The sequence below is a fragment of the Pezoporus wallicus genome, unplaced genomic scaffold (genome assembly GCF_028554395.1).
Source record: "Pezoporus wallicus isolate ANWC-B61680 ecotype Strahan unplaced genomic scaffold, APGP_CSIRO_Pwel_v1 contig_747, whole genome shotgun sequence".
NCBI lineage: Eukaryota > Metazoa > Chordata > Aves > Psittaciformes > Psittacidae > Pezoporus > Pezoporus wallicus.
This window is the reverse complement of record NW_026638457.1, coordinates 3421864-3440844: the sequence shown is the minus strand read 5'-3', so window position 1 is coordinate 3440844 and position 18981 is coordinate 3421864. Positions and strand designations below refer to the sequence as shown.

The 18981-nt window shown below is 38.9% G+C and overlaps 1 protein-coding gene across 5 annotated transcripts in view; it reads right to left on the bottom strand.

The window, feature by feature from the left end:
* GRIK2 (glutamate ionotropic receptor kainate type subunit 2) overlaps positions 1-17147 on the bottom strand; it is a 402122-nt gene extending 384975 nt beyond the window's left edge. The window contains exon 1 of one of the 5 annotated variants that reach the window (XM_057410869.1): positions 16559-17147. In XM_057410869.1, the coding sequence (XP_057266852.1) occupies positions 16559-16673 (115 nt within the window). In that variant the 5' untranslated portion in view covers positions 16674-17147. The remainder of the gene's footprint in view (positions 1-16558) is intronic. The other 4 variants (XM_057410866.1, XM_057410863.1, XM_057410865.1 and 1 more) reach the window with 4 other exon arrangements.
* Between the last annotated feature and the right edge of the window lie 1834 nt (positions 17148-18981).

The following is an 18981-nucleotide window of genomic DNA, read 5'->3' as shown; positions in this document are numbered from 1 at the left end:
GGCACATGAAGAATCTTGGCATATGTATGCAAACTCTTTAACTTCCCACATGTAATTCATGAGGTACACAAACACAGTGTCCTTAGTAAGGCGTCAACAACTTCATTACTTTTTCCGTGAAGATACTGAGAGATAAAATCATATTACTTTATTTTGTGGAACTACTGAGTCAATTGCCTTTCTGGGCTTTGGACTCTCAACAGCCAGTGGGCAGCTGTAGGATTATTTTGAATAGCCTTTCTCCCATAGAGGTAATGATGCAAGTGATCTATTGATCTAACAAAGGCCAATAGTTCTTTTCTTGTGACACAGTAATGTTTCTCATCGGCAGAGTTTGATTATAGCATGAAACCATGCTCTCCAGTTTCTGTGCTCTTAAAATAGTAGTTTTCCAGTCTCTAAATCAGTAATATCATTGACCAGAAGGAAAGAAATAACTTTTTTTTTCTTTAATATATAAGGTAAAATTACTTTTATCTCCAAGTTTCCATTTTAACCCTAGCTGAACAGGCTCTTCTGAGAGAAGTAAGGCAAAAAACTGACAAGTTGGATACACACTTCTGTAATTAGAAATACCATTATCCACATCTCTCCAGTTCAATAAGCCATACACTCAAGTGCTAGCACTAAAAAACTTGTCAAGACACTGTTTAGTATTTTACCTGGGGATCTCCAATGATAATTTTATATTCTTCCTTGCCACATATCATTTGTTATTTACATTGTATTTAACTGTTATTTTAAATTTCTCTTTTCTTCTACAGTATCTAATGGTTTCTCATTACTTCATTCATATATGAAGGCTGCATCATTTGTTCCTTAACCTTTGTTATCTTAATCTCCAGTAACAGCACAGTAGCTCACTGACATCACTTTCTATATTCTCTGACTATGCATGTTATAGAGATCATAAGAATGATCATAAAGTAGCATGGAAAATTACCATTTTTCCAACATACATTACCCTGTATCCAAAAAGTGCAACAGTTAAAATTTAAGGGAAAGGAAAAGAAAACAAGGGAAACAGAATAATTCTTACTATGATTTCTCCTTCTTTCCACTTTTACTTACTTAGGGACTCACAGAACCAGAACTAGTGATAATGTTAGTAGAGACCTTTCTTCCTTAAATGTATGCAATTGCTGAGGGGGTGAGAACCAGAACACTCTCTGGCAATGAATTACATAATTTTCTTCATTATTATTCATACTTCCTTTCATTGTTTAAAACAACCTACCTAAAAACCTATGAATTATAATATTCTTTTATTAAAAAAAAGTTAATAACTTAGTCTACTTTCGCTGTTTTCAAGATTTTCTACATTTCTAGAAAGACTATCTTCAAATAATAAGTTCATATTTTTATCAGTTCCTTTCCTCAGAATGTGTTGTATTAAAAGAACATGATGCTTAAACTAGCTCTAAAAGACTCTTATCAACTGTCTTTTGCGTTTTGAAATTCTTAAAAAAATTTCTTGTTACGAAAGATGAGATTACACCTACATAAATTCTGATACAGAAAATGGTAAAATGCATGTCTTGAATCATGTAAGCCCAGTTCAAGGAAAAAGACACTGATACTGTCTTGTGAACTTATAGTTATGTTAGAAGCCCATTACTTCAGACATTTGCAGCATATTAATTTAAGACATCTTTTTTAAATGGAACTTAAGTCCATGTGAAAAGTTTTGTCATACTGTATGAATGACTGCAGTGTTTGCATAAGACAAAAAAAGGATGCTGGAGAGAGACTCAGGTATTGTAGTGACAGGACAAGAGATAATGGGTTCAAACTTAGACAGGGAAAGTTCAGGTTGGATATAAGAAAGAAGTTCTTTACTGTGAGTGTGGTGAGGCACTGAAATAGGTTGCCCAAAGAAGTGGTAAATGCTCAATCCCTGCCAGTGTTCAGGTTGGACAGAGTTTTAGGTGACATGGTCTAGAGTGAGATGTCCCTGTCCATGGCAGGGGGGTTGGAACTAGGTAATCTGAAGGTCTTTTCCAACCAGATAATCGTATTTAAAAATAAAATAAGCCACCACTTTTTACAGAAGTAGTTTAAATATTAGTCCTAGTTCTGCAATAATATTTGTGTTCAAAAACTCTTGCCTGTGACGTAAATCAACCTAAATGAATTTCTTAAAAATCTGAAATTCTGCTGAAAGTTAACTAATTTCAAGAGAATTATTAAAAAAAAAAAAAAATTCTAAAACATGAGCTAAAGATATTTTTTAAAGAAAAAGTACTCTAAACCTTAGCACTTCCAGCTCACTATCACTGCAAGTATCAAGTATTGTACTTAAGGCACTTCAGAACTTATAAGACATCTGAAAGTCTCTGTATACTAATATCCTTTGACAGCCACAGTAGAAAATCCTTTTGTATAACAGCACAGTAAACTTCACCAACTGCAAAATATTTCATTAACATCTACACTGACCCCTTTACGTTTTTTTTTCTCTGAATTTGCTTAGCATGAACAGCTCAACTATCTTTAGTGTGACACCAAAGCAAACATGTTCTGGTTTTCGGAAGTTTTACTTTTTGCCAAAATAGACAAAATGATCTTCCATGGATTACTTCATTGTCAGAGCTAAGTGAACTCTAAAACATAAGCTAATATTTAGTCACTTCCTTCAGCTTCTTGGTTTTTTTAAATTGTGGTTCAACAGGATGATTCATGGATGTAAAATCCCTTCTGGCTTTGCACCTATTGACCATATTTTGTGAAATTATTCATGTGTGTAAGCTTTTGTGGAAATTGTGCCTAATCAAATATGGAAGTAATAAAGACTCTTCTGTCTCCTCAGGAGTTCCCCTAATTCCTCAGCAAACAACTACAACACTGATCCTTGGCATACCAACAGCACCTTATACTGAAGGCCCAGAAAATAAACCTAAAGGTTTGATGCGGTGCTGTCGTTTTAGGCTACCCTAAATAAGAAATTAAATTGCAGCAGAAATTAACTTTAATAATATCTACTGATTTATGTGACTGCTAGTCGCACCTAGTAATACTGTCATAATTACCTCCTCTTAAAACAGTAGTGAAAGTAAGTTGCTATGGGTCTCACACAGAGGCAGATCTACTCTCTAAATGAAAATTTCCCTTACACTAAGAAAATTGCTCCATGGCAAATCGAGTTGACACGTTAACAAGTACCATTTCCACATTCTTAGCAGTAGGGGGTGAGGATTGTGTTGAATGCATAAGAACACATATATATCCATAACTTTATTCACATAATTTAAGGGTTTTTTTTCTTAGGATAGAAAATTCTGAAGTGTCCTCTTTTTTCCCCATCATGAATATGCTTGACTTTGTGTGGGTTTTGCTGAATTTCATAACATCTTTCTTGAAAATCTTTTGTTTTCATGACCACTTTGAAAATATTCATGAAGATCACACCATGTGAGAACAGATTCTTCACAGCTCTTTGCTATCCCAGGCTCACACTACTTGTCAGGAAGCAGATGGATAGTCCTTATGAGTCCTACCATCAAAGACCTCAATGTACCCTCAGGCAATTCTCCCGGTTTATGTTAAAGACAATTTAGCAAAGGAGACATATTCACTCTTTTTTTCCTTTTCTCCACCACTCCCTACATTTGGGCCACAGGACAGCAGGAAAATATATGCACGTGCACACATTCACACAGGGCTGGTCTTGCAAGACTATTGGCGCCCAGTTTCTTTCTTCTATTCACAAAGATACTGTGTCAATTTGAAATGACTGACAAACAAGATAATAAAAAGACTTATCAAAAGTCCAATAGCCTATTGTTAATATGACTTAGTGAAAATATTGCTGTTTATTTTTGTAAGTATATTTTATTTTTGTAAGTATAAGCGAGGCAGCTCTTAATTTTCTGTCCTTATAACCATCAGATGGACTCTAATGAGTAAGAAACTAGTATGTAGTTGTCCTGGGTTCAGCAGTAGCAGTCATTTTTCTCCTACTTAGTAGCTGGTGCAGCGCTTTGGTTTTGACTTTCATCCTGGGAACAGCGCTGATAACACCGATACTTTTAATTGTTGCTAAGTAATGTTTACTCTTATCAAGGACTCTGATCAGTCTCTCATGCTCTGCCAAGGAGGAGGGGAAGCCGGGAGGAAGCAGAGACCCAAACTAACCAAAGAGGTATTCCATACCACAGCACATCATGCCCAGTATATAAACTGGGGGGAGTTACATGGAAGGCCCAGATTGCTGCTTGGGTAGGGCTAGGTATCAGTCAGCAAGTGGTGAGAAACTGTATCCTCTCCCCTTGTTATTGCCCTTATCATTATTATCATTCATGGTAGCAGTAGTTTTTTGTGTCATACCTTAGTTACTAAACTGTTCTTATCTCAACCCATGGGAGTTACATTCTTTCAGTTCTCCTCCCCATCCCTCCACGAGTGGCGGAAGGAAGAAGGAGCGAAGAAGGGGAGTCAGCAAGCTGCTGGGTGGTTCTGTTACAGGCTGGGCTTCAACCACAATAGTAGTGCAACCCCAAAGTAGAAAGGATTTATTTTTTGTAATGGTCTGTGATAACAGAGGGGGAGGGAAAATGTCTCAAAAAACACACACTGCAACTTCCTTACAAACTAAAAGATGACAAGAAAGTAAAGGAAATCGATGTGAACAGCTCCTGTGCCCACAGGACAGCTAGACACAAGAGTTTTACCAAACTCAAGCATCTTCCTATGAATCAAAAGTGTGAAAAATACTCTGAAAAGCAACCCATGCTGTTTATATGAGAATATGGCATAGTCTTACCTCAAGTTCCAACAAACACAATGTTTAATGAACTTTAACAATCACAGAAGGATACAAATGCATAGCTAAATTTGAAGTCTCCCATATCTGGACATGAAAGATCACAAATGAGTAGTACTGAAGATTTTGTGACTAGCTAATGTTGATTTGATGTTTAAATCTAATTTTTCATTGTTTAGGTAGGTTTGCAAAAACATTAGGAAGTCTGATTTAATGCTTTTTTTGAACACATTTTTTTTAGCTGTATCACAGCCACACAGTAAGTTTCTGCAGACATATTAAATGCCATGAATGATAGAGTCTGTCGAGATCTGAAGAGATAATCCTTAATAATAGTCATATTTTATAGTCTTTCCTTCTCAAGGACATTCAAACACATATAGCAGTACCAAAAGCAAGTCATGTATCTTCCACAAATTTCCATATTCTTTCTTCAGCTGCTTACAGATGAAGCAGGCACAGGGCTTACCACTTCTCCTGAACTGACCCCGTGTACGTTTCCCTCAAGGCTAAGAAAAGATCAAATCTGGGCATAAATTCTTTAGCTATGTTTTTATGTAAAAATTATACTTGCTATCCCATAACAAGCAAAGGGATTTAACTGGGCAAATTCTTAATTTACAAAGCTAAAGCTATACCTTCTTTTTGGTATTATTAGATCATTTTGCCAAGTATCACCTTTATGTTTGGAAAAAAAAATCCTACTATTTGCACAGCTGTATATGGCCTTTTTGCATTTTTTTGCATTAATGCTTCTCAATTTCTTTCTGCACTATTTGTTCATCACTGATGGTATTTAATTTATCTGCATTATTATTTTCAAACCACCTCCATACTACCTATAAGCTTTTTCTTTTTTGTTTTAGTGCAGTCAGGGTTATCTGGGAGAATGTGTAAGTAGTTCAGTGTTTAAAATAGGCCAGCATCTCAGGGCACCAAGGAACTGTTAGCCAAAAAAAAACAAACAAACAGAAAAAAAACCAAACAAAACAGAAAAACAGTGCTCAGAAAATGGACTGATTCAAAAGCATAGTTGTAAAAAATTACCAAAACATACTCCCTCTGTATTAATATGCATTCTGTTAAGAAAAACCTTCACATATGTCATCCAATTAGTTACAACCAGTCACTGGCTTTACATTTCTATTTTGCACAGTAATCATTTCAAGTACCAGCTTCAGAGAGTGAAATATCAAAAGCTTATTGCGACATGTACTAGAGAGAAGCATATAAAGAAACATATATAGGTGCAATATAATGCCAGAAACACCCGATTTTTCCACACAAGAGCATAGAAATATTTTTCCAGTTAATAATTCTGCATTTAAAAGAATAGTAGATGGTTTAGGGTCCTTTTTCAATTTAAATTTAAAAAAAAATAAAAAAATGGAAGTATAGTAAGCCATGAAAACTGTAACAATCAAAAAAACAATAGTGTTAGAAAACAGGTTCCCTAGGGCTCAGTCCTTATATTGGTCCTTGTTAAATGGTAAAACATGAAGCAGGAATAATGAATTTTAATACTCAAATGCATGCTGATATTTTTTAATTGTTCTGCATGATTTTTTGAAAGAATTTCAGTTATTGAAATGTATAAAATGTGATCATACGTATTCCTGTTAATATATATAAACCCTAAAATTACAATGATGAAGCATTTTAAAAGAAAATTATTTCTCCTCAATTAGGGTACCCTGTATGATTTTAATTTCCCTAATATACCTTTTTACCTAATTCTTTAACAAGTAACATAGAGTTTCTTTTAAAGATTTTCTGCTTTGTAGGATAAATGTTGCAAAATTTATTGCTTTACAAAATACCTTCCGTTTACAGAAAATACGTAAAGTACATTTTCTTTACTATTATTTACGTTTACTTCTGCATAGCACAATGTTGCAGTGTTTGACCAGCTAAACAAGTGTGCTGGTCATTTTTACTGAACAGCAGTATCTTTAACCAAGGAGTATACTCTTTCTAACAAAAAAAAAAAAAAAACAAAACCTAATTGAAATAATTTTGTCATGTTGGATTTGTTTTATAGTACACTGCTAGATGTTGTTAACATCAATAACTGAATGTCAAATTTAAGAGTAAAAAAATTAAAAAAAAAATGTTCTGCAATTTTAAAAGATAATTAGAGAGAGGAAAAGAAAATAATCAAGGAAAGACAGATTCTAGAATGAACTCCTTAGCTAATGTAAACCAGCACAGATGGCTTGACTGGAAGAGCACTATGACATTCAGCATCATTATGGACCTAATCACACTTATTACGAAGAATAGTCTATCACTAACTCATCCAGGCAATGACTATACCTAGGATAAACAGACAGATTTTCATAGGCATTAACATAATGACTTAATTTTAGCATTAAAAAGGTCTATAACTAGAGGAGAGCCATGAGGATGAGAAAGGGGTTAGAGAGTCTCCCATACAAAGACAGGCTAAGAAAGCTGGGGCCATTCAGCCTGGAGAAGAAAAGGCTAAGTAGAGATCTCATAACAGCCTTCCAGTATCTGAAGAGGGGCTACGAGATTGCTAGAGAGGGACTCTTCAGCAGGGACTGTAGTGATAGTACAAGGGTTCAGACTTAAAAAGGGAAGATTTAGGTTAGATATAAGGAAGAAATTTTTTACTGTGAGAGTGGTGAGGCACTGGAACTGGTTGATCAAGGAAGTTGTAAATGCTCCATCCCTGGCAGTGTTCAAAGCCATGTTGGACAGGGTCTTGGTCAATCCAGCCTAGTGTGAGGTGTCCTTGCCCATGGCAGGGGGGTTGAACTAGATGATCTTAAGGTCCTTTCCAACACTAGTTATTCTGTGATTTTATGATTCTAAGATTCTTTTTCTAAAGTGTCCTCCAATTCGCAGCTCTGATTCTTATTTTGTACTAACAGAAGCCACCAATTTGAACAGAAAGTTATAGTAGGATCAGACCTAAAGTGTGCTACAATTTTTTTTTATTTCAATATTTGATCCAGAAATTATAGTTGTAAATAGATCCATAAGTTATAGTTGTGAACAACTGCATATAAGTAACTTTACAAAGTACACACAGATTTCATATCATCAAATAAAAAAACAAACCACTAACATAAATTAACTTAGCATTAAACTACTAAGGACTCTATTTCTCTGAAAACCTAGGGAGTAGATATTGACTTATAATCAAGCACCAACTCTGAAAATATAGATGGGAACAGAAGATTTAATTGTTTTACAGGAAGAACAACTGCTTTCTTCAAGTTTTTACAATGTGAAATGTTGCGGTAGGACTTAAAAATATTTGCTTACATGTTTAAAAAAAAAAAAGGAAAAAGTGAAAGTTATAAATTTGACCACTGTGAGCTATGAGACTCAGATTTTCTTGTAAATGTTTCATGCTTACTAGCACAATTATTTTTACTAGGGACTGTTTGGTAAGTCACGCCCTAATCGTGCAACTTTTATGTAATAGCATAAACATTAGCTGATTGATACAGCTGATATATGTTTAGCTCCTGAGCTGACTGAAGTAGCTGGTATACATTCAGATCCTGGAGGACTAAAGCCCAAATGGATGAAAAGTTCAAGTATAAAATAAACCTTAATAAATTTACCCTGATTCTTACCTACTAAGTGTGTATATGCACATGAAGGAGAATTTGAATAAAAGTGCTTTAAATCCAGTATCAGTTACCTTATGACAAAAGCCATTTTAAAGTAATAGCTATTTTTATATTCAGAGAAATATGACACCTGAAACATTTTACTGGAGAAACAGAAAGAGCTATATGTGAAGATAGCATTCTCTTCCAAAGATAAAGTAGATCTGCATCATTTAAAGCAAGCTTGATAAATTTTACTCTATAAACTCCTGCAAAGAAACTAATCAGTTTGTTCAAAAACAAGTCCTTATTTACAGAGCTGATTAAGATTCCCTGTTGTGATAGCAAGGACCACTTATTTGCTAGCAGAGCAAGTGAGCAGCTTCTGTTTCAGCTTTTTTTTTTTCTAATATCAGGAAGAAACTGTTTATCCATTAACATATTTTATCTTCCCCTTTTAAATTCCTATCTAAATATTAAAGCCTGGGGAGAAAACAAAGATCCGTACTCAATCCACTTTCACTCTTTCCATATTGCTGATGCCATGAAAGCCATGGTACATCAAGCCTAACTTTTGCCATGTGAAAGTTATCCAGCCCAAGCCAACCTTGTCTAAATCTTCTACCTCCTTCAGTCTCCAAATACTGCAGGGGAGGCCTAAGGTTTGGCTTGGACTAGAAGTTTAGATATTAGACAGCGATTAGGCCATTCAGGATTTTTAATTTTCTCATGTAGTTTCCCAGAAAGTTAGAAAAGTGAAGACTTCCCCAAAAGGACCAGAAAAACAACATTCAAACATACATTCCTCTTTTGAATAGATAGGTAACTAATCGTTTCCAATTCAGCTATTAAAAAGGAAAAAGAGGAAGTGAGAGAAGGGATAAAATGATCCAAGGTGCAAAAGTTGGTGGTTTATTGTTTGGGATTTTGGTTTTTTTTAAAGGTGCATTGGTCTTTCAAAATTGTTTTGCCCAACCAGAAGGCAACATTATTTTTTCCATTCATCTGTAAAAATACAGCATGTATCATTTAGTACTTTTATGATTTAGCTACACGCATTGGAATCAGATAGAGTGTTTATATAATTAGGAAACATTAGAGACAAAGAGAAAATTATTAAAATAGAAGGAAAAAAAGCGAAAAAAAAGCCATTATACATTAAATTAAAAACCTTGTCAGGTTTCTGACAGCATAGTAAGCTCTCCCTGGACTGTTTTTCTGTCAGAGTGTTACTGAGCCTAATATAAGAATTAGTGATTCTAGCAGCCTGGGGAACTCATGCTGAAATACTGACAGACATTTTCAACATTCCTAGTTCAACTGACTTTCAAATCCCAGTCACCACTTTCTTGAGGGGTGTTTAAAGAGTTTGGGAATGGAAATACAAATATAATAAAATAGACATTCAGCTGATGTAAATCAATGTAATTCCCCAGATACACAGATGAAATTCTGTATGACCCATACATGAATTAACCTTCTGATGCTTCATAACAAAACACTGTTGTCTGAAGAAAAACGTTATCTAAGGACTACAGTGTAGCTATGCTTTAAACTAGCCCTGCTGTAGACACTAGTTACCATACTAGCAAGTAACCTGTTTTTCTATAACTCACAGAAATTGAAACAGACATTTTTACATAATATATTTATAAAGTGTTTCATTTGAAAGATACATCAAACAAAGATACCAAACACATTCCTAGATGAGATACTGTATTTCAGTAGCAATTTGGAAAGACTGCACAGGAATAATTTTCAAGGAAGTTTGAATCCAGGCTGACCCAAAACACTCAAGATTTTGATCCAAGCATATCTTTGCAGGGTACATAAAAAGAGCAGTCTTGAACCCTGCACTTAAATGTCGCTTCTAATAAAAAGAGCTTTTTAGCTTTAATTTGTTAAGAATTATTTTTTTAATGAAATTAAGAATACATTTTAGGGCTTCTCTTTAGTGTTCTGCATAGTACTACAATACCATCTAATTTACCCAGGAGCTGGCTGAGCTCCAGTAATCAGAATACGTTAACATGTTTATTCTGTACCCTGCATTACTGAAAGCTTTGGTTGTTAAAACTGAAGGCACTATATAAACCTAAGACAATTATTACTTTATAATAAAGGAGCCAAAAGACTCAGAGGGCAAGGCTGGGGAGGAGGTGGCACAAAATTATAAGTATTAATATGGCAGTGGTCTTTGATTCTCCATATTCCAATTAGGATGTGACAGCATAACGACATTATGTTATCATATTGCTTAATCTAATCTTCCAATATGCATTACAGCATAACATTATAAAAAGCTTACTCGGGAAACATTAATTTGCCTTGCAGATCAAGGAGTACGGAAGTAAGGCACCTTCTAGTTTCTCTTTTGCATTATTGACAGAACATCTAGTAATTGTTCCTCTGAAAGAGGTTAAAGAGGATGAAAGTTAAATCTCAGAAACTGACAAGCTAAATATATTTAAGTAGGAGAAAAAGACCTGCTATTATTTGCAATAACTACAACATATTTGGGTGTGTTTTGTTGGTTGGTTTTCTGCTGTTTTTTTTTTTTTATATCAAGGGGATTTTATGTTGGGCAAAATAATAATATCTATAGAAAAAAATAAAAACACTCTACTATTTGAGTTTAGGAAAATCTTTTTCCTTCTCTGGTTCCTTATCTGCAGTGATAGAAACCATTTCATTTATCAACTACGTGTAAATGGAAGGTATTACTCGAACTTTGCATCACTTCAAAAGACAAGGAGCAGTCAGTAAGAAATGAGTTACACTCCTCAGCATCCAATCTGTCAGACAATTGTACGAAAAGCATTTTACAAGGCTAGTGCTGTTCCAAACACTGAGTGAAAGGATCTGAGGATATTGCAGAAAGCCCACATGGATGAAAACTTTCTTAACCTACATTAAATCTTGATAATGCAATAATGAGTCTTTTAAAGGGATAATTCTAATTCCCCTATCTAGTGCAATAAAGACTGTATACAAATAATCTGCTTTGCCCTTTCAAATAAACTCATCCGGGACATTCTATGTAGTCAGCACCCTGAATGAGTCATTAAAATTCTTGTTCTGTAAGAGTTGTGTGCAGCGCACCGTTGTTTCTAAATTCCATTAAATCCAAACGGTCTTTATCGGCCCACGACCACTGTGACTTCAATCAGCCAATTTAATTACCTTACAAAATTGTCAGCAGAAGCAGAAAAGAAAAACTGGAAGGCAGTGACGTTATCAAATTGAAATCTTCCTCTGTGCTGTTTAATCTAGACCAGTCAATAACAATGCTTTGCAACTCCTTGCTGCCTTCCCGAGGCTCTTAACCTTACTTTTCTTTCAAAGATTTGTGTTGTTTATAACACTAATTTCGAACTCCTTTCTGTGAGGATGTTAACATGTACTGAAAGCTTCCTGTCCTTGGCAGTAAAATTTTCACAGGCTATAAATGCTCGAATTACCAAGACACAGACCACTCAGGGCTGCCACAACAAGTGTTTGGTTTGCAGATTTTCATCACACTCTTGATCTGAAGGCAGGCTGCCTTCCCCACTAAAGCTAGATATGTACATTTTCTCATTTCTCTCTTAAACACAGGCAGAAAGGTTACCTCCTTCCCCTAACAGGGTACTAGTGCAAAATCCAAAGAAAGTACACATCCAGGAGAGCTAATGCAGATTCTGCCTAGGAAAACCCTACATGATTACCCGGCAGGTATTTTTCACTTGAATTTGTCTCATACCCTTTAGCACACAGCTAGCTCTCACTGCTTTTCCACGATTTTTTTTCTGAATTTAAAGGCTACTATGTAAAAATGGTCAGACAAGACCCAGAAACACGTGCTTTGAAAGCAGCTGGCAGCTGCAGGAACAGTGGACACCATCAACTGGCCTCTTCTCTGGTTTTGACATGCTCGATCTCATAAAAAACATCATGTCGGAATAAACTCAATCTGCTTGAGCCAAAGAAACTCGGCTAAAAATTGTGCCAGGTGAAACCCGTGCTACATGTTCAGGGAGGAAAACTCCGGTGTGTAGCAATTCCCCTCTTCAGGTTCCCAAGATAGACTTGAGAAAAAAGATTGGTTTTTTTAAATCTCAAAGATTGCATATGGATTTTTGTTTTGTTGTTATTATTATTATTATTATTTTATGGAGGGCAGCATGAAAGTGCTAGGCTTTGTAAGAGTTTGGGGGAATTGGTTTTTAGTTGTTTTTTTTGTTTGGGTGTTTTGGGTTTGGGGTTTTTTTTAGTGGTAAAAGAAGTCAGTAGTAGAAAGCGTTTCTGATAAGAAGTAAAACTTATCTATTTGTTCCTTGAAAAGTGCTCTCCTCTCTTTTTTTGTTTTCTTTGCTTTTTGAGCTGGAAGAAGAAACACACACGCTTTCCATTATAGTTCATTGTAACCCACAATATTCAGCTTCCTTTCTCACCTGTTTGAAGTCAGGCAACTCCGAAGCAACAAAAAGTCAACATTACAGACATGAGCCTTTTCTTTTCTTCACCCTTCTTTATGAATGGGCTGAAGAAAAAAAGTACCTCACAAAGTGAGTTAACACTTATGAGGCCGGTGAGCCCCCTGCAGTGCAGGTCTTCAGTCTTTCATACTTCCATTAATAATGAGTTACCTGAGAGAGAATAAGGAAACGCAATGGCCGAACCACTTTCACGGATCCTTCCTCACACCTTGGCTGAAGGAGTGATGAATTGCTCACAGCAGAAGAGATAAGGCCCGAAAAGGGCGATTTAAATAAAGGACGGTACTTCAGAATGCTCTAGATTTTAACAAACTTTGATTTCAACAATCACACCCCGTGTAAGAACAACTAAGAAGGGTGTTTAAGCACCCAGGGCTCTTTCTGCCTTGGGCAAGGCAAGGGAAGGGAAGAGAAGGGGAGGGGAGGAGAGGATTTCTCAAGACACAGGTGAGCAGTTACTGAGTCATTAACAGCTCTTAATGACTTGTTAATTCAGTTTTATGGGGTAAAGTGCTGGGATGCTCCCACGGAGGTAAAGGCAGAAGCAAGAGAGTTTACCTCGCTTCTGGACGTGGTCAGGCAGCCCGCCGTGCCCAGCGGTACCGGGAGGCGGGGGCGCTGGGCAGAGTTGGGCTGTGGATTTGCCAACCTACTGGCTGTTTGTGAGGAGCCGCGGCCCCTAACCCGTTCTTACACTGGAGTGACTGAAAGTGATCCCCGGTAACAGAACGGATGTGCCCCACGGTCACGTATTCTGGCTTTTGTACAATGCCAAGAGATAAGGAAAAGGTTTCCATCACACTTAACACAGCGGAGGGACAAATACTAGGCTGCTGCTTTTCTCCTTTGTCACGATGGGACCTGTCCTTTTATCCGCAGCCTTTTCTGGGCTTGTTTATGGGAGGCTCGGAAGAAAGAGCAAGGGAGAGAACTTGGCCTCACACCCCATGGAGGGCGCCGGTGTGATGCCCAAATTCCATGTCGCCCAAATACTCTACAGCAGCAGTAGGCGGAGGTCCAGATGCCTGAGTGCGCTGGGGAAGGAATTGTGCCTCTCCCCATGTTTGTTCTATAAGAAACAGGCAAAAATAACCTCCCGCATTTGTCAGATAACCCAGGCTGCTCGCGTTTCCTGTACAGTTGCGAAAAGGTAGCTTGAGAGCGAGAAAGAGGGAGCGAAAGGACATGCTGGCTAGTCCCAACACTGAAAGGAGCCGTGGGAAGGACAATGCGAATGTAGTTATTTTGCACAGGAGGAATGAGGGGGCTGGAGCTCTGGCAAGATTCAAGCTCTCCCCTGTTGCCATAGCGCTGCTGGCTGGGGAAGAAGAGCGGGAGCTGGCAAGCTGCCTTCTGCAGGGGAGCTCCTCACCTCCCGCTTCTCCTCGGGAAGGACTCCACGGGATGGCACCGGCATCCCGTCCTCCTGGTCGCAAGGACATCCCGAAGGGGCAGATAGCACGGGAACCCAGAAGGGGCGACAAGGAATTCCCTTCTCGGAAATAACCAAAGCTTTTCCACAGCTCACTCCCTGCCCCTTTCCTCCTTCCCGCAGTGCTCCACTCAAAGGCGGAGATGCCAGTCCCTGGCGAAGGAGCAAGAGTTCTCTCGCGGTCAGAGTCACGCCAGGTCTGGGCTATGCTAAATCCAGACTACTTAAACCATAGATGTACAACAGGCTCAGCTGAGCAGGGCAAAAGTCTTCCTTGTGCTCTCTCACATCTAACATTTTCCATATTAAAATAAAGTCTTCAACTGTTTCCTACCTGCTTCTAGGGCTTAGAGATGGGTTGGTGACAGTTCTTTTGGAAGACACAGCAAAGCATGAGGAGATTCAGAAACGGACTCGTACTTCGCTGCTACAAGTAATGTAGTGAGCACCACCCGTTAACCGAGCGTGTCCCCAGGAGGTCACCGGGAAAGGACGTTAATCCTCTGGCGGGCAAGTCGCCGGGTCCCGCTGTGCCAGTTCCTCAGCCATGAGTTATTTATCGAGTCTGATCATCACCAAAGCGTTGCTCTCCAGGGTTCTCTGTATAGGTACACGGGACTAGCAATTCGGGTAGAATGCTAATCTAAAGAAGGAAAACCCACCTCTTTCTGACGGTGTGGACAGGAAGACGTTTGTTTACACAGCTACCCTTGAAAGTAATTCAGGTTCACAGAACCCGACCCTCGGCACCGGTTAGAAACCCCAGTTCGTGGAAAGACAGCCGGACAGTGCCAACTACAGACAAGCCAGCTCTAATTTCACGGACATGATTACGGATTAGACTGAATGCAAAATAAAGCCTGCGATGATATATGGAACCGCTTAGCTATGTCCAAACAAACCAGCATTCCTGAAGACGGTTGCTAAGAGCAACGTACTTGAAGCACCACCTTTAGACCAGATGGAAGCAGAAAAGAAGTGCTACCAGGAATTCAGCACACGAGATCGATAACAGCCTGGTGACGTTTTCACCATTACCCATCTCACTCTCCACATAATAGTGGGGGGAAGTGGACTGGCGGGGGTGTGTTAAACACAGTTAGATACAAACCAAGGCACTACTCCCAGGAGAATAGAAGACCTTTCAGCGCGCTGCAGAAATGGATGTAGCAACTGCTACAGTTTATCACGGCCAGAGCGAATGCGGGAGATCCGCTCTTTCCTGCTCCCGCCGTGCTGTCGGTAGGTATGGAGCATGCCGCTTGCCTGGGGAAGCACCTTTCAGTCGGTTCCCCCATCCCCCACCCCGCGCCACTCCCCGCGGAGAGCGGCGCTCCGCCCGCCGTGCCCGGGGGTTGCGAAGGCGGGCGCAGAGATCCCTCCGTGGCTCTCCTCGGAGGGCTTTCCCTGGCCGCACAGCCCGCTCGGACCCGTGTTTAACTTTCATCTCTGTTCTCCCTCACTGCGAGACTTTTATAAGGGATAGAGCGGCTGAGATCTCCCCCTCACTTTCTCCCTTACACACACGTACACGCGGGCGTGTACACAGGCAGAGCTTTTAGGCAAGTTTCATAGTCCAGCTAGGATAGTCTTTAAATAGTAAAACCGCTCTACTCTCCTTGATTTTTCCTAGATCTTCTGATCTATGAATATTCCTTTTCTTATATTTTTTTTTTCCCCCGGGGAGAAACTTCTACAACTTTCCTCGCATAGAAAAGTGGTGGATTTCAAACGTATCGCAAAGGCTCTTTCACCGTTCAAGACATAAATCAGTTCTTTCCTGACCCTAAGCGCCACTGTAACTGCCACTGCAGGTAGGCAGGCGCTTCGAGGGAAATCAGCCCCAGAGTCTGAAATCGCAGCTTCGCTCCCACGCGGGATTGGCTCGGGTGGACCGGGGACGAGAGACCGAAACTTAACAACTAGTTGACAGGTTTTTAACGGATCAAGCACTGTATTAGCCATGCTTTCCACTACTATGGGAACAAAAAAGGCACATTAAGAGAAAGCCAAGCAAGCCGCGCAGAGCCTTAGGCGAACGTGTTTGCCAGTCATTTTTCTCTCTATTGTTATTCTAATTATAATCATTGTGCCGTTTCTACGGCTACAATGAGCTGCAGCGACAGAAAAAACACGCAGCAATTCATCCCTCCGGATGCAAAATAAACACGGACTTTAGTGCCTGACTCCGGCGGCACGTCCCAGCGCCCTCTCCCCCAGCACTCCCTTCCGAGGCAATCCCTATGTAAACCACATTCAGGTTTAAAAGCACAATGAAAAAAGTGTCGAGAAATCTTACCAAATCTTAATACATGTGTAGTTCCTTGAGAATATCCAATCCACAGTAAGCAAAAAAGGAGTCTAATGGTGCATCTGAAGACTGAATTACTTAGAATAGGGGAAATAATCTTCATGATGTTTCTATGCACACACTCGCTGCCTTACTTCCCCCTTCTAAACCGTCAGGTTTCCCGGTAGGGTGAGAATAAGGATACGTAAACTGATGGCCCTCAGACACAATCACGGCATGGTCACAGAGACAGGAGAGAGTCTACGCTTCCCAAACCCATTAGCAATCCCTTCATGTTCTTCATTCACTGCGCCAAGGAGCAACCTTCAACTGCAAGGAATGGTGGGACATCCATGTTAGTCGGCGGAGAATCCTTGAGAAATCCAAACACACACAATGTCCAGCTGAGTAACCTGGGAGGCAAGAAAGGAGGAAAATCAATAGGTAATCCAGCTCGAGAAATCGCTGAGGTATCGCCACACAGTGAACACCAGCCGTTTCAGTGACGAAGCTTTTGCTGTGCTCCCATTCTACTGCACTGCTGCACAGCTTCTGAGGCGAAGCCAAGATTAAGTGAGAGAAATTGAGATAGCTCTTCTCTTCTTAAGGCTGCCTGGCAGACAGCCTTCCCAATTTCTGTTATGCAAGCAATCTGATCGCCTAGCCTTGTTGGAGGGAAAAAAAAACACAACCGCCCGGTTTTCTTTACATGCTTCTAATTGCTATTAGGATTTGTGCTGCTCTGAACAATAGCTATAAGGGTCTGTAGCGGCGGGCGGGGGGGGGGAGGAGGGCTATAGGGGAGAAGAGAATCGGTTGTATAAAACTCAATTCATGCATTTTAATAGCTGACTGAGTGGAAATTATTTAGGTTTAGAGTTATGAAAGAGAAGGCTGACAATAAAGTCAAGCAGGTTATTGGAGTAACATTTAGAGGAAAAAAATAATTTCACTATTACTCGTGTTAATGCATGAAATAAGGTAAATGCAGTGGTTTGTATACTGACTGTCCTTAGGAACTTGCTCCAGACTCAGCTATTCCAGAGCACGAGTCTGCTTTTGCGAGGTAAACAGGAATCAGCAGCACTAGGACAGCCTTGCTGAAGTGAAATGAACCTGTTTCACTCAACTTGCTTGAAACTGCAATGTTGCTTAAAAAGGCAGTAACTTGGAGATTTAGCAATTGATGTTTTGGTCTCTATTCTGCGACTCTCTTATTTTGCACTCTGCTTTCCTTTCACTCCAGTATTATGGAAATATTGCTGTTCCTCACTGTCCTGAGAAGTCTGTGTAGTTTGTCATTTTGCAGTCCTCAGTGAAAACAACAGCACTTCCGAGTTTGATAATGGAATACTGAGTTTGTATCTGCAAATACAGCCACAGACTTTAGTCTTTTGCCCAGGTGTTCCAAAGAAGATAAACTCACTCTGTGGACTACCTGAGATTTTCCTTGGAAATACAGTCAGTTGTGTGCCTGATCCATTAAAATACATTGAACCAGGACTGTCAGACTTTGTGATCTAAGTGAAGCTTTTGCTGAACCCACTTAAGCTTTGTTACAAACATTAAAAGATAATTCCTAGATTCCCCACCAGGAAAATGAATTAATTTTACTCTACTTTCTGCCTACAGACATCTTTTGTCTCCTTTATCTCTCTCCCTGCCTTTTATTACTAAAGAAAATATCACGGAGAGACCTCCCCCATAGATACATGCAGATGAACACAGAATAAACCTGACTTTACAGAAACAAATACAGAAAATGCCAAGCTAATGAGAACACTGTAGAACCTATCAGGAGTAGAGCATGGCAGAGATGAGTTGCAGCTTCTTCTTAAATAACATCTATATATTGTAGACATGTAAATAAGTAACAGCAGCATTTAAGTTATAACCTGTAACATTGGTGCTATGTATCACTAAAAGTGTTAGCAATTCACAGTAACTTTTTATCATTATGGCTTACTGATTTCCTCTGCATGCATTTACTTAAAACACTGTAAAACACTGATGAAAAGAAATGTATAATCTGCCAAGGTATTATTAAACATCATTGATTTTTTTTTTCTAAGATGGAGGCATAACTGCAGTGTCAAAAATAAGTATCATGAATGGCTAGTTCTGCAGTCTAGCAGGGAATTCAATCAGAGGATTTGAGTATTGGAGCACATTAAAAAGAGCACCTAGTGTTAAAAGCAAGGATATCTAGCGACTCCTTCAGTTCACAGTTAGAATATCTCCCGGTAAAAATGCAGAGAGATTATTTTTCTTGTATTTTCTATTTTGTTTATTCTCTTTTATTTGTTCGTATTTTATCTTAGTCCAAGGAGAAATAAACCCAACACAAGTGAATACTGTGAACATTCATTGCTTCCCTCCTCTTTCCCCTGGTTTTCCTGAAATAAAGGATGCTAGGCATCTTTAGATACTTT